The sequence below is a fragment of the Raphanus sativus genome, chromosome 4 (genome assembly GCF_000801105.2).
Source record: "Raphanus sativus cultivar WK10039 chromosome 4, ASM80110v3, whole genome shotgun sequence".
NCBI classification, from domain to species: Eukaryota; Viridiplantae; Streptophyta; class Magnoliopsida; order Brassicales; family Brassicaceae; genus Raphanus; species Raphanus sativus.
This window is the reverse complement of record NC_079514.1, coordinates 4,132,977-4,146,658: the sequence shown is the minus strand read 5'-3', so window position 1 is coordinate 4,146,658 and position 13,682 is coordinate 4,132,977. Positions and strand designations below refer to the sequence as shown.

Sequence of the window (13,682 nt, the reverse complement as noted above, 5' to 3'; positions counted from 1 at the left end):
AGAAGATTGTAGTTTCTAAATAATTTCCAAGTTGATATGTATTTTAATGAATAAGCTGGAACCTATAAAAATAGGTATATATGAATATTTAACAACCCACCAACAAAATTAGGTATTGCATAAATAATGAATCAGTATGATATATATAATACTAGGTATAGAGACTAGCATAGCAGAGTAAAGTTAAACATAAAGTTAAAAGGATATTAAGACAGATATTTTTTTAAACTTTATCATTCATTTTCAAGACATTAGAATACATATTGTTATGACAATTTGTCTATTATGTATAATGTATTTAAATATTACTAATATTTAGTAATAAATTTTAGTCAAAAATATAATAATGATAAATGTATGAAGAATACATTAAAATGTATAAAGAAAAAAGGGACATAAAAGGATATGTCCGAGAAGGAGAGAGAAAAAGCTCCATATTCTCTCTAGAAAAACCAGATCTAAATCTTGACGGTGGTCGACTCCGGTGGCTCTCACAGCACCGGAGTCGAGTTAGTTGCTCTATTGTTGTTTGCTCTCGTTGTTGTTGAAGGCGTGGGGGAGGATTCGACTGGTTTGATGGGTGTGAAGATTCCGGCGGCCTGGAGGAGCGTGGTGGCGTGTGAAGTTTATGTTCAGAGTCAGGTTGCTAAAGGCAGGTGCTTCAAGGGTTTGTACACTTTGCTCCTTCTAGTTTGTGCTGTATCTATCCCTTAATGGGTCTCAGACTCTCTCTCGCCTTCGTATTTGGTCGCTGCTAGGGTATTGTTTAGTTGGTAGTGTACTCGCTTATCTTCTGAGTTCATCCTAGACTAACCTGTCATGGAGTGTAGAGAATGGCTTAGTTTGTCTCTGATCCAGCAACGGTGTAGCAGAGTAGTAGTGGTATGTGGAGAGTTCTTGAAGGTTTGTGTCGTGAAGAAAAGTTGATTTCAAGTCACCTCTGAGTTTCAGGTTCTAATACGTCCTTCTCCTGTCCTTCGAGTTACTTGTGGTCTTTCTTGGTCTCTGGAGTTCCTCCGTGGCTTCTTGGTTTTGAAGCAATAAAAAGAGGTTGAGGCTTTGTTCTGTCCATATGAAGGTGTGGTTGAGATGACTGTTCTACCGGGTGTTTGTTTCTTCTTGATTTAGGTTTTGGTTTCATCTTAGTGATGGTGTGTGGTCATCGTGAATGGGTGGTTCAGATGATGGTTTTAACTCTTCATGAAGAACTTCTACTTCTCATGCTCTTTTGCCCTGTTGTGGTGAGACTTCCGGCTACTCGTTAGACAATTAAGTCTGGCTTCTATCATCTCTTCATAGGTTATGTTTTAGTTTTTTAAGAGTTTGGTTTGTAGCTTAATGTTTCGTTTGAGCTTATGTTGTCTGTTTTGTGGACTCTTGTTTCCCTTCTATGGGTTTGGTTGCCAGGGATATTCATGTGTTCCGCTGGTATTAGTATCCTTCTCTTGTATTTTAAGAAGTTTATCAATGAATAAAAGTTAATTGGTGGAAAAAAAAAAAAAAAAGGATATGTCCGAGAAGGGAAGCGAAGGTACGGTCCCGTATTAGCTGTATGCCACGTTATCAATTTGAATAAGTCAACTTTTGATAAAAGGGTGGTAGACTTTTGATTTTGGTTTTCATTTTGTGTGTGGCAACCCTGATTTTCTTCGTTTGTTAAAAAGCTAGTGTACATTAAGAAAGGAAATGGTTTTATTTGCACTGATTTTTAATTGGTAATTTTAGTAAAACTGGGCGGTTTATAAAATATAATTAAAGAATTATATAAATTTGATTGACTTACATGTAACTTGATTATAATTCTTCATTTATTTACACCATAGAAACAAGTTGTTGAGGATACAGAGAAGACTTGGGTAGTAGTAGGTCTTAAGGATACTTGGAGATAAGGGATCTAGTAGAAAGCCGGGAACCGGCGATCGGAAGTCTAGTCGGCGTTTTGAGATTTCGGTGTGACATCAGGTGACGCGTGTTTCGTTCGGTGGTTGAGGTAGATATGTGGATGGTCATGCGGGGATGGCTAACGCGTGGCTGGAAATAGCGCCGTTTCATATGTTGGGCTTTAAATCCAGATGTTTAGTTGCCCTGTATTGGGTTTGTACTTGTGTTTTTTGGGTCTTTCGGCTTGGTGTAAAAGTTTGGACCAGCCCGTATTTGGGTTTGTCTTTTGTTTAATAAAATGTTTAGACGGCAAAAAAAAGAGATATTTGTTCTACTAATTTTTTTTTATTTTTTTTTGAAGATTGTTCTACTAAATTTGGTGGATGGATATTGCTCGTTCGTCGATTGCGCAGCTATCTGATAAGGATTGAGGACTACATCATCAATCTACGACTACACGAACACAAAACAAATATATAGAAGAATGTATTTACACTATCTAATATACCACCACGTATACCAGCAGCATATATCAGACACAAATTATCCTGTTCTTTCTTAATTCCGTATAAATTGGTTCTCTTAACCGGTCATTTTAGATTTTGGCAACATATTTGATACTTGTTTAGCATTTTTCTAAGAATGTAATTTATCAATATATTCCATTGTCTAAAATTGATTATATTATTGGCTCATAGGTAATACAGGGTTTGTACTCACTGAAGATAAGATTTTCTCCTTTTAATGTATTTTTGACTAAATAATTCAAGTTATGTAAATAATAGTTTTCTCTTGCAGTATCGCATCCACCGATGGGTGGATGACTGGCTTTAGACTCTGGGGCCGTGCCGTTCTTCTCTGGCGGTGGTCGCCGGCTATTTTGGATTCCATAAGAGCGTTCGAGCGGTGTGAAGGTTTTGATTTGTGGTTGGTGGCCTTTGGTTGGGTGAGATCTCGAGTATATTTGATTGACGCTTCCCAACCTAGGCGAGTGAGTGAAAGATGCTGATCCCTTATTCCTCTAATATTGTTGTTGGATTACTAACCTTTAACAAGTTGCTCTTTTAGTCAATCCCATATCTTTGAGCTGATCTTATATATATATATTATCAATATGGATGCAAAATGTATGTATAAACATGTAATTCACTAATTGATTGGGGCTTAAAAAAACTATCTCGATATCACAAAATGGAACAAAAAAATGTAAAGAACATAATATGAAAGATGATGTTCTTACTATAATTTTTTTGGTTATTTTTTGTACCGTTGGATGATTATGCTATTAAAAACTAAAATATATCATATATGATTCTACAGCCGACAATTCTATCTATTTTTTATAAGAATTTTTGTCTGACTGCATCACTTAAGTCGTTCTATGGATCAATATTTGACCAGTATTTTTTTGCACCGTGCTGAAGATTTTTTGTAAGTCTTTTATCTCTTAATTCATATAATTATGTTTTTTCTGAATTCGAAATCCAGATTTTATGGTGCAAAAACATTGAACTTTCAGTCAAACCACTGAATTAAAAGAGATTTCAACCAGTGGGACATGATTGGCGGTAGAAGCCAAATAAAAATGAGGAAGAAGAATAGGTTGAAATAATCCTTGATCGACCATTCGATTCGACCTCCTCTTTCTATAGCCCGTCGGCCCCGTCCTCAAATTTAGATCTAATTAGGGATGGGCAAATAATCCAAACCCGAAAAACCGAACCGAACCCGATCCGAAAAAGTAGCACCGAATCCGAACCGAAATTGATTAAATATCCGAACGGGTTCAAAATTTCGGTATTTAAAGAACCGAAACCGAACCCGATCCGAACCGAAGTATTTTGGGTACCCGAATGTATCCGAAATAAATTTATATACTTAAATATATACATTATTTTTATATATAATGTATATTAAAATATTAAAAATATATAAGATACCTTTAAGTTTTCCAAAATATTCGAAAAATATATGCAAATAGTCAAAAATAAATGTTTAAAATAGCTAAAGTATACTGAAAATACCAAAAATAGTTAAATATCTATCGATTATTTATCCAAATATTCAAAGAAAACCAATATATATATTAAATTAAGGTATTTTGACATATATGTTATGAAAATTTATATGTAATATATTATCTTTTTTATAGATTTTGAAAATTTAAAGTATATAATGAATTTTGAAAATTTAAAAACATTTTAAATGGGTTATCCAAACCCGAACCGAACCCGCAAAGATCCGAACCAAACCCGAACCGAAATTTAGAAATATCCGAATGGGGCTGAAATCTTTGACCCCGAAAACCCGAAATCCGAATGGACTGAACCGAAACCCGAATGGGTACCCGAACGCCCAGCCCTAGATCTAATCATGGGCATTAAGGTGGCTGTTAATAGATTTCTTCGAATGAATATTGTACGTGAGATCGAACACCAACGATCCAAATGACACGTACTAGAACCCAAAGCTATAATCATATCATACTATGGATTTTTAATTACACCACAGACACAAAACATAATTGTAACACTAAATATTCTTTCGGTTCTCATGTTTGTTTATTCTTAGTTTTATTAAAACTGTTTTCTGAGTAGAAAACAAAAAGCAGTGAGATGTGTTTAGGGGCAAGCGCCCACAGAATCTGCCACTAGGCAAATTATGAACACATGCAAAAGGTGTATCAAGTCTTTGTTATCTTTGTAATTATATGCTCTGTTTTTTTTTTGAAAAATAATTATTTGCTCTGTTGTTTATTCTTTTTTTTGCCATCATATTTTATTAAAGCCTATAAAATCATATTTTATTAAAGCCTATAAAACCGAAGGAAAGAAACACACTAAGCCCGAAAAGCTAAACCACATAATATAAATAACACAGGTCCATCAGGCCGTTAACTAGATTCAAGCCCAAAAAACAGATAATGATCAAATCAATAGACACCATCTACGTGTTAGACACGAACCAAAGAACAAACGTGTGTCTAAACGTTAAAACGTCATCATCTCTTTTGGGTGAATTCGCCGCCGAGACCCCTAATCGGTACACCACCGGCTTCATACCGGAATCACGAGCTACCATCGTCTTCACTTACATACACCGCACAAACTCATCGCTTCACCACCGGACTCAATCGGGAATCGACCACGACCATCGAAAATTGACCACAACCACCGAAAATCACCCCCAACGATAATGTTGGAAGTTACAGAGATTCGGCAACTATCATCCCTACATCTGAGATTTGGAGAGCTTCATCGATAATACGAGATCTCATCCAAACGAGATTACCAAACACAAGAACGAAGACATGATACCGCTCAAGAAGTTCCAACGATACGAGAGCCAGAGACCACCGAAAAAAACAGCACGGCCCCAGAATCAAAGTCGAGCGCCCACCACGAAAAAGGTGCAGCACCGGAATCAGAGCCGGACATGCAGCTCCATCGGAGCTGTCCATGTCAGAGCCAAAAAAAACACGACTGACTACTTTGAGAAAACTAGAGATAACCGACGACGTGTCTATGGAAATCCATCGTCGTCGGTCGGAAACTGAGATCGGAAAACAGTAGCTTTTAGAGAGAAGATGGAGGTTTATCAAAGTCTATCTAATGCTCTGTTGTTTAATATAAAGTTCACCATTTGTTCTAAAATTCAATAATGATCAAAATATTGGAGGGGATCAGTTCCTCCTCGAGAAGATTCCACTTGAATTACATACGTGACATATTTTTCTTCAACCGCTACGGTAGGTGACCGTAAGTTTTTAAAAAAAAATAGTATTGATAGGAGGGATAGCTTATATATATATATATACTAGGGTCGACCCGCCCTACGGGCGGGTTTTTTTTTCCAAAAATGTTAATTTTAGTTATATATTTTGTATGTATGTTTATTTTAATATACAAATGGTATAATATATTATAAAATATAAGTAGTTAGACAATAATAAAATTATTTTCAAGTCTTTTTTCTTTCTTACAAATTTCAAAAATTCAATATCAAAATCTGATTTTTTTTTGTAACTGGAAATTTTATATAAGGTGATGAGAAAATGAAAAAAATTGATTAAATTTTAATTATGTGTTTGATTAGTAGGATTGTAGAAATGTTTCATTTCACTTAATTTTTATAAATTTTGTTTTTAGTTATACTCTTAGTAATTTAATTGACCCTCACCTCTAAATATACAATCTTTTTAGAATATATTTTTTTCTTAAAACACCGGTTTAAAAATTGTAATATCTTACCTAAAATCCACAAAGTAAATTCTCACAGTGAAATTTATGCACTTACAACCCAACTATTTAGACTTATGATGTTATAAAATATAAGTAGTTAGACAATCCTAAAATTATTTTCAATTATTTTTTCTGTCTTACAAATTTCAAAAATTTAATATCAAAATCTGACTTTTTGTTACTGGAAATTATATATAAGGTGATGAGAAAATGAAAAAAAATTGATTAAATTTTAATTATGTGTTTGATTAGTAGGATTGTAGAAATGTTTCATTTCACTTAATTTTTTATAAATTTTGTTTCTTGTAATACTCTTAGTTATTTAATTGACCCTCACCTCTAAATATACAATCCTTTTAGAATATATTTTTTTTTCTTAAAATATTGGTTTAAAAATTGTAGTATCTTACCTAAAATCCACAAACTAAATTCTCACAGCGAAATTTATGCACTTACAACCCAACTATTTAGACGTATGATCTAAATTTTCATTTATCTTGCTTATATAAATTTTGTTGGATTTTCTTTTTAAATGTACAAACTATCATAATTCTATTTTAGTTTTAAAACCATTGAATTCACAACTTTCACAGGTGTCTTTTCAAAACTTTATTCCATTTCATCCTAAATCTCATTTGATGTATTCAATCATCTATGTTTTTCACACACACACACACACACACACACACACATATATGTATATATATATTATAATCTTTTTATTATCTAAAAAATTGGTTTTGATTAAATTAGTTAAAGTTAAACAAATTTTATGTTGTGGTTTTTATTTATATTATAGTTGGGATGTTACATGATAATGCACTAATGCATGATATACAACTGATGTATGTTTTCTTAAAACAAAACTACAATATAAATGAAAAAAGAAGAACCAGTGTAAAAAAAAGCAGAAGGGGAAAGATTGTATATATGTTCTCTCAGGAACATATATAGTGAGAAAGAATCATTCTTATATATATATAGGTACTAAGTCAATGCACCAAGGTCAGCCGTCCCTTCCCTTCAGATGCATTTGTCTCAGCCAATATTCTCTTTGACAATAATCACCGTCCATGGCTAAAAAGAAGTATTCTTACATATATATATCTAAAAACAACCAAGCTATTGTTTTGTATGTTAAAAAACCAAACGTGAGAAAGATCCCAAGTTGTGTTCTTCTTGTTTCTTATGTACCAAACATGTAAAATGCACAAACTGGGAAAACCATGAAAGTAATCTAGGGACCAACCCTGATTGATATCACCATCATGATCTCTTCATGAACCAGAGTTAAACTTGTAGACGTCATCTCATTGATACCACAATAAAATTGTGTAATAGTGTTAGCAACATATGTAATAGCCAACCAGAAATTAAATAAGAAACAAACATGTAAGAAAGTTGCAGAGAATTGCATTATTGATTAAAAACAGCTGGATATTACAGGAGTTTCAACTGTGGTCTTGCAATAAATATCACAGGAGTTTCAACTGCGGTCAAGTTAGTTGCCTTATCAAGTTCAACTTCCATGACCTGGGTAGGCATTATGCTAACTGCTCGTTTCGATGATGATTTGGCCACTTTCTCCACAGCATTAGTGCTCTGAACTATTGCTGCTTTATCTTTCTTCCGGAAGTGTAATTGTGTCTCTTCTCTCAAACCTCTCAACCAATGACTGTGTCCTCCTGGAAATAGCTTTAACTGAAAATATAGCAATTGTTAATAAATCAGTAGCCATATAATTTTATATGCTACCAAAAGAAAGTAACGACAGAAAACTTTGAATGGCTAACCTCCTCTAGCAACCTTCACAGGGTCTGACTCTTTGCTACCTCCAGGGGATTGAACGCCTGAACGGCAGAATATTTATGTCAATCACTTGCGAACTGATCGTAGCCTCAAACCAAGTAACTTGACCGAGTCAACAAAGAAAACTGTGAGGCAATTTAGTTCTGAAAGTAGCTGACTTAGCAACCTATAAGCTAATGCTATTATTTCTCTGCTTCCTTGTTCAACTTTTTCCAAGATTACATTACTTAAAAAACTTCAAACCCAATAGTTTTTAATGGTGATGGATTCGTCTCGCAAAAAACCGTAGATGACGAAATAGATCGATGAAAAAGAAATATTAAACGAAGACAACATAACACAGCCGACAGTCTGAATTGTTTGTGAAAAATAAATAATCTGAATGATAAAAAGTGAAGTGTGAGAGAGATAAAACCTTTAAACATGGGAAAAGACCTGAAGAAGAAGCCTGGAGCTGCCTTGCACGATCATTGCAGCTTCCCAAAAATGGCTGAGGCAGACCTTCATTGTTCTTAACTACTCTATCCTCATCTTTGTTCTTCAATTGCCTACAACACATGGATATACATTTTCAATTTCTTTTTGCCTAAAACACATTCGTAACGTAGCTCAGAAACTAAACTATATAAGCTCCTCTCCATATACAGATAAAGCTTCTACATTTCATGATTATGTAAATTAATAAACCAACAGAAACAGTGTCATATATTCATCAGTAAACAAAATAGACTCGCCGGAATGATCGAACTCAGATCCGAAAAAGAAATAGAAGAGAGAACTCACGTTGACGTCCAGGAAGAGCATGTCAACCCACATGAGCTCGCGATATTTCTTGCCTCCCAGGACCGGAGACCGGAGCAGTCTTGCCTCGACGACGGAGGAGCAACGGCTGGACTTCAAGTCGGAGAAGAACACCATAGAATGAGACATGAAATCAGGATTCAGTTTATCGCTATAGATAGAAATATAGGATGAGTTCGAGTTGAGAAGAACTCACATATTTATATAGATGCGACACCGCCTAGGAGCCATGAACGACGCATTGATTCACAACGTAGTGGGAGATGGAATTGAATGGATTGTATATGATGTTAAAGCTCGGCCGTTTCAGCGAGGGGAAGGGAGCGCAAAGGACAGGCGCTTCTGCCGCAGAGAAAAAGATCACTATTCAGAGATCTGCGCGAACAGCTAAGATTAGGGGGCGTATCACACTTCCACGGCCGGACATGTCGACGAAATACAATAGCCCATTAGCAATATTAACTCAAAGCCCAAACTTTAAATGACACGCTGACGTGTCGACGCGAGAGCAAGCGAATTTCCACGCTGGCATCCTAGTTGTCACATTGGGAGAGAAACACTCTTCTTTATATATATATAGATTTAAAACGCATATTCTAAGCTTATAGCTGTCCCTTCGGGGACATCCGATAAAATTCTAAGCTTATAGCTAAGCTGTTAATCTGCTCTCTTAATCCATAGTAGTTAGTTAATTGATTACCCGTTGTTTATTTGCTACTTGCAACTTTTCAAGAATATTTTGCTTGCAAGACATACCTACTCACGATATCTTTTTTAGCCATTGCTTTCTCCTCCAATTAATTAAATTTAATACATTTATCTTATTTGTAGATCATCTAAGTATATGATCAACCAATTGACAACGATGTTAGCTTAAAGAAATTATTTCAAATTTAATACAATATAAATTACGCAGAAAAATATTTCATTTGGTTTGTCAAAAAAAATATTTCATTTGATTGTATATACATACTATCTATAAAAAGTTGTATTTTGTGTTTTGAAATTACGTTTTTGTTGAGTAATAATGGTTTACGCATTCACACATATTGGATAGATAAAAAAATAACTATCAAATCCTAGTTATATATTTTAGTTTCAATTTTGGTGCAAAATTTATCCAAACTACTAGAAACACATGATTAAACACATTTGATTTGTGTGATAATGAAAATATTGTTCACCGGCTTGGATTTCCGAATTAGTCTTGTTTTAGTTTGTATTATGATAAGACAAGCGTTTTGCTATAATAAAATTAAAATATATAGTATTAACAAATTAAATATGTATATGTGTTTGTATTTTTTTAATATGCATACAGTTATAATTTCTTTATATAGTCATCTATATATTGGATTGAACATTTGTAATTGTAATTGTGGACCGAAATCTATTTGAATTTATGACGAGTTTGATCGATTTAAACTTAAAATTTTTATCACCTTGTATATATCTATAAAACCGTAGTGTGGTCATTACGTGGATGTTGATTACAAAAACAGATTTTTGCAAATTTTTAATACTTTACTTTAACATCACTGAGAATCATTTTAATGGTTTTATCATTCTATTTTCAAAATCGAAGGTTTTCAACCAGACGACTAAATTGATGCAGCTCATTTTCTTGCTTTAAACAGTTAGCTAAATATATATTTATTTAATTGAATATTTATTAAATAAAAATCCATATTAATACAATTTTATGATCATTTGCATCTTTTTATAAAAAATAAATTAAGCCATTGATCACAAAATTTTCAAAGTGTTATTTCAAAATTTATAATAATTTATAGTTGTTTGAAAAAATCAAATATAACATATAAAAAAAAATATTTTTTATTATATGGTTAATGTGATTGTTTAATATCTTTTAATAATATAAAAATCAAACAAAAATTGCTAATATACAAACAATGTTATCAAATATTTATTATTCATAATCATTAATTGTCATATATATGTTAATCATATTAGGTAATTCCGTAGTTTTAATTTCAGGAAAATGCAAAATTATTCTTTTGTACACTATTTATCATTTGATAGTTAGCTTAATAAAAAGTATAATATAAATTAAGAAGGACCAACCTACTTTTCTAAGAATTCTGAATTTCATTCTAATGGTGACATTCACTACAAAATAATATTGTAATTTTCTCAATTAATATATAAGAGAAATATATATAATTATTTAATTTGAAAATTTATTAAATAAAAATCCACATTAATACAATTTTATATCATTTGTGTCTTGTTATAACAAAATAAATTAAGTCATTGATCACAAAATTTTCAAAGTGGTATTTTAAAATTTCTAATAATTTATAGTCATTTTAAAAAATTCAAAATATAACATATAAAAAAATTAAAATTTTATTATATGGTTAATTTGATTGTTTAATATCTTTTAATAATATAAAATCAAACAAACATAAAGAACTAAGATACAAAAAATGTTATCAAATATTTATTATTCATCTTAGAAAATTCCTAGCTTTTATTTAAGGAAAGTGCGAAAATATTTTTTGTGCATTTAATCTTTTTGCTTTAACGTAACATAATGTTGATTGTTTCTTTTAATAATCTCTTGAAATTAATATCGAATAGAGACCATTAACATGGTCGTATTAAATCTCGCTCGGTATGAAAACTATAAGGTTGGCGAGATATGCATATAACATTTAATTAATCCTAGTGAATTTGCCTCAATTGCCTTTGGACCAACAATTTTTTCAATTGAAATATGAATGTGACGAGTCATCAAATTGCTATACTAATTAACTGACACCTAGGATATATACTTTTTAATTTTTACAAATTTGAGGTTACGTGGGTAATTAGTTGGATTATAACTATAGAAAATATACTATATAATTTTATACTGTAAAATTTTTTGATGTAAATATATCTAGTGTACCTGTAGAAATTAAATGAGAAAAAATGATAAAGATATATATTCTTACAGCAATATTTTAAAAAGAAAATAATTTCTACAGCCATATTTTTTTCTTTAGAAAATAAGAATTTTACAACCATTTTTTATTTTATTGAATTTAGCTTTAAAAAACTAGTTAAGCATGATTGGTAACTTAAGTGGTTATAGATAGAAATTAAAGCTAAAATCACTTGTTACAACCCAACCAATCACCCCTTACATATTTTTAAATGTTCTTCTACTGATATATAAGGGATAAAAGTTTCAAAATATATTATATATATATATATATATATATATATATATATATATAATATATAAGGAATAATATTCTTGACACAAAAAAAGGAAACGAAAAAAGTGAGAATATCGAGTGGACTTCTAACATAGCAACAACATAATGATATGATAATAGATTATTGTTGGGAGTTCTGAGTATCCACAAAATATAGTCGACTCTCAACCTGATTGAGGAGAGTCTGAGAAGACAAGTTCCAGAAAAACGAAACAAAAAACTATTGCGCCACCAAGGGTCCAAACTAATATAACTACAACATGATTTAGTGAGACGCTCGAGATATTCTTTAATCTATTCGGTCAATATAAGATTCATATATCAAATAAATTATTATCAATTAAAAAATAGATAGCCAGTTTTTGACAGAAAATACATAACTGATTTGTTTACTTTCTTTCTTCATTTCCATATTTACTTTTTAAAACAGAGACATGGAAAAAAATCAAACAAAAGTTTACTAAAGCAAAGTTGTACTGTATTCATTTTTTAAAATAAATTTAATTTTACCATAAGTTTGATACGATTTTTCAAATTTACATCTAAAATGTAACTATTTTCATATATATATATAATAACTCTTTTAATTCGTTTAATTTTAAAACTAATTTATAAAATATTTGTAGAAGTTTATATATCCAACCCTCACCCTCTAATTAAATACTAAACCCTAAGTGATCATTAAACCTTAAACCTAAATATTAAAGTATACTTTTGATTGAGTATATTTTATAAAATGGTAGCCATCTTAAAGTAGTTTAAACAATTTCTATACTTTTTATAGCAGGGTTACAAGACAATTTAATAAACTTTCGGTATTTCTAGTTCAGTGGTTTGTTATTTCTGTGCACGCCCAAACAAATTTACCAAAACTTTCTTTGGTTTAATAATTTTATCTAGTAATCAATGGGTTGGTGTGATCGGGGTATTCAGAACCCAATAGATGTACATTATGTACTTTTCTAAGGGCGACCAATTACAGAGCTTCGGCTTCTGAGCCCCCATCCACCGCCGCTAGGTTTTCAACTTAAGTTTAGAATTCTTTTTTTTAGGTGTAGAATTCTAATTTGAATAAAATCAACATTTAAATGAAAACTGGTTTAGTCATCATGCATGATGAAAGGTCGATTTGCTCATATATATAAAAGTTTAACTAGTATTTGTCTACGGGAAAAAGGAGTATTTTTAGTGAAGTCTATCACCAACATAACTTGATTTTAGAATTTTCAGATTTACATAATTTTTTTTTAATGTAAAACTATAAAAAAATTTTTTTATCATAAACTTAGATTCACTAATAAAATATTGTAGCTATTTAAATTTAATTACTATAAAATATTATGGATAGATTGATGTTTTATTTTAAATTAGTTCTATAAAATAAGTTTATGTGTGTTTATTTGATAATTTTTACTAGATTTAGAACAATTATTTTTATTTTTTAATATCAAAAATTTTAAAACTAAAACCCAAAATTAAAAAGCACAATATAATTTTTCTGAAAAACTAAAGTTTACAGTAAAATCAAAAACTAAAAGTTAAAATTCAAATCCAAAAGTTAAAAAAAAAAAACTAAAATTAAGAGTTATGCAAACAATCAGGACCTAAATCTAGATTACGAAGGATAAGATCAAAATAATAGTCATCAACGTGTTTATCATTTGCGGACTATATTGATATCGGCAGAGAGAAAGATTGATTTTTCGGAAAAATCGCCAAACAA

At 31.4% G+C, this 13,682-nt stretch overlaps 1 protein-coding gene across 6 annotated transcripts; it reads right to left on the bottom strand.

The window, feature by feature from the left end:
• Window positions 1–7,513: 7,513 nt before the first annotated feature.
• Window positions 7,514–9,245, bottom strand: LOC130510681 (uncharacterized). 6 transcript variants are annotated; one of them, XR_008944398.1, is made up of 5 exons: window positions 8,929–9,219; window positions 8,715–8,825; window positions 8,347–8,479; window positions 7,916–8,056; window positions 7,514–7,823 (listed from the first exon to the last, which is right to left on the bottom strand). XR_008944398.1 is itself a non-coding variant. In XM_057007241.1 (5 exons), exons 1-5 carry the CDS (start codon window positions 8,961–8,963, stop codon window positions 7,741–7,743), a joined length of 399 nt encoding a protein of 132 aa, XP_056863221.1. In that variant the 5' UTR covers window positions 8,964–9,212; the 3' UTR covers window positions 7,514–7,740. The 6 variants fall into 6 exon arrangements, 2 of the variants coding, with proteins under 2 accessions (XP_056863221.1, XP_056863222.1); XR_008944400.1 differs by having other exon boundaries at window positions 7,916–8,033; window positions 8,367–8,479; window positions 8,929–9,217; XR_008944399.1 differs by having other exon boundaries at window positions 7,916–8,033; window positions 8,929–9,214.
• Window positions 9,246–13,682: the final 4,437 nt, after the last annotated feature.

What these genes read in the sequence shown, in the direction of transcription:
- LOC130510681 (XM_057007241.1), bottom strand. Translation starts at nt 8,963, where the DNA reads ATGGCTCCTAGGCGGTGTCGCATCTATATAAATAT. An exon ending in TGTCGCATCTATATAAATAT is followed by an intron (nt 8,826 to 8,928) that starts GTGAGTTCTTCT and finishes TCCGACTTGAAG; the next exon opens with TCCAGCCGTTGCTCCTCCGT. An exon ending in TGCTCTTCCTGGACGTCAAC is followed by an intron (nt 8,480 to 8,714) that starts GTGAGTTCTCTC and finishes CATGTGTTGTAG; the next exon opens with GCAATTGAAGAACAAAGATG.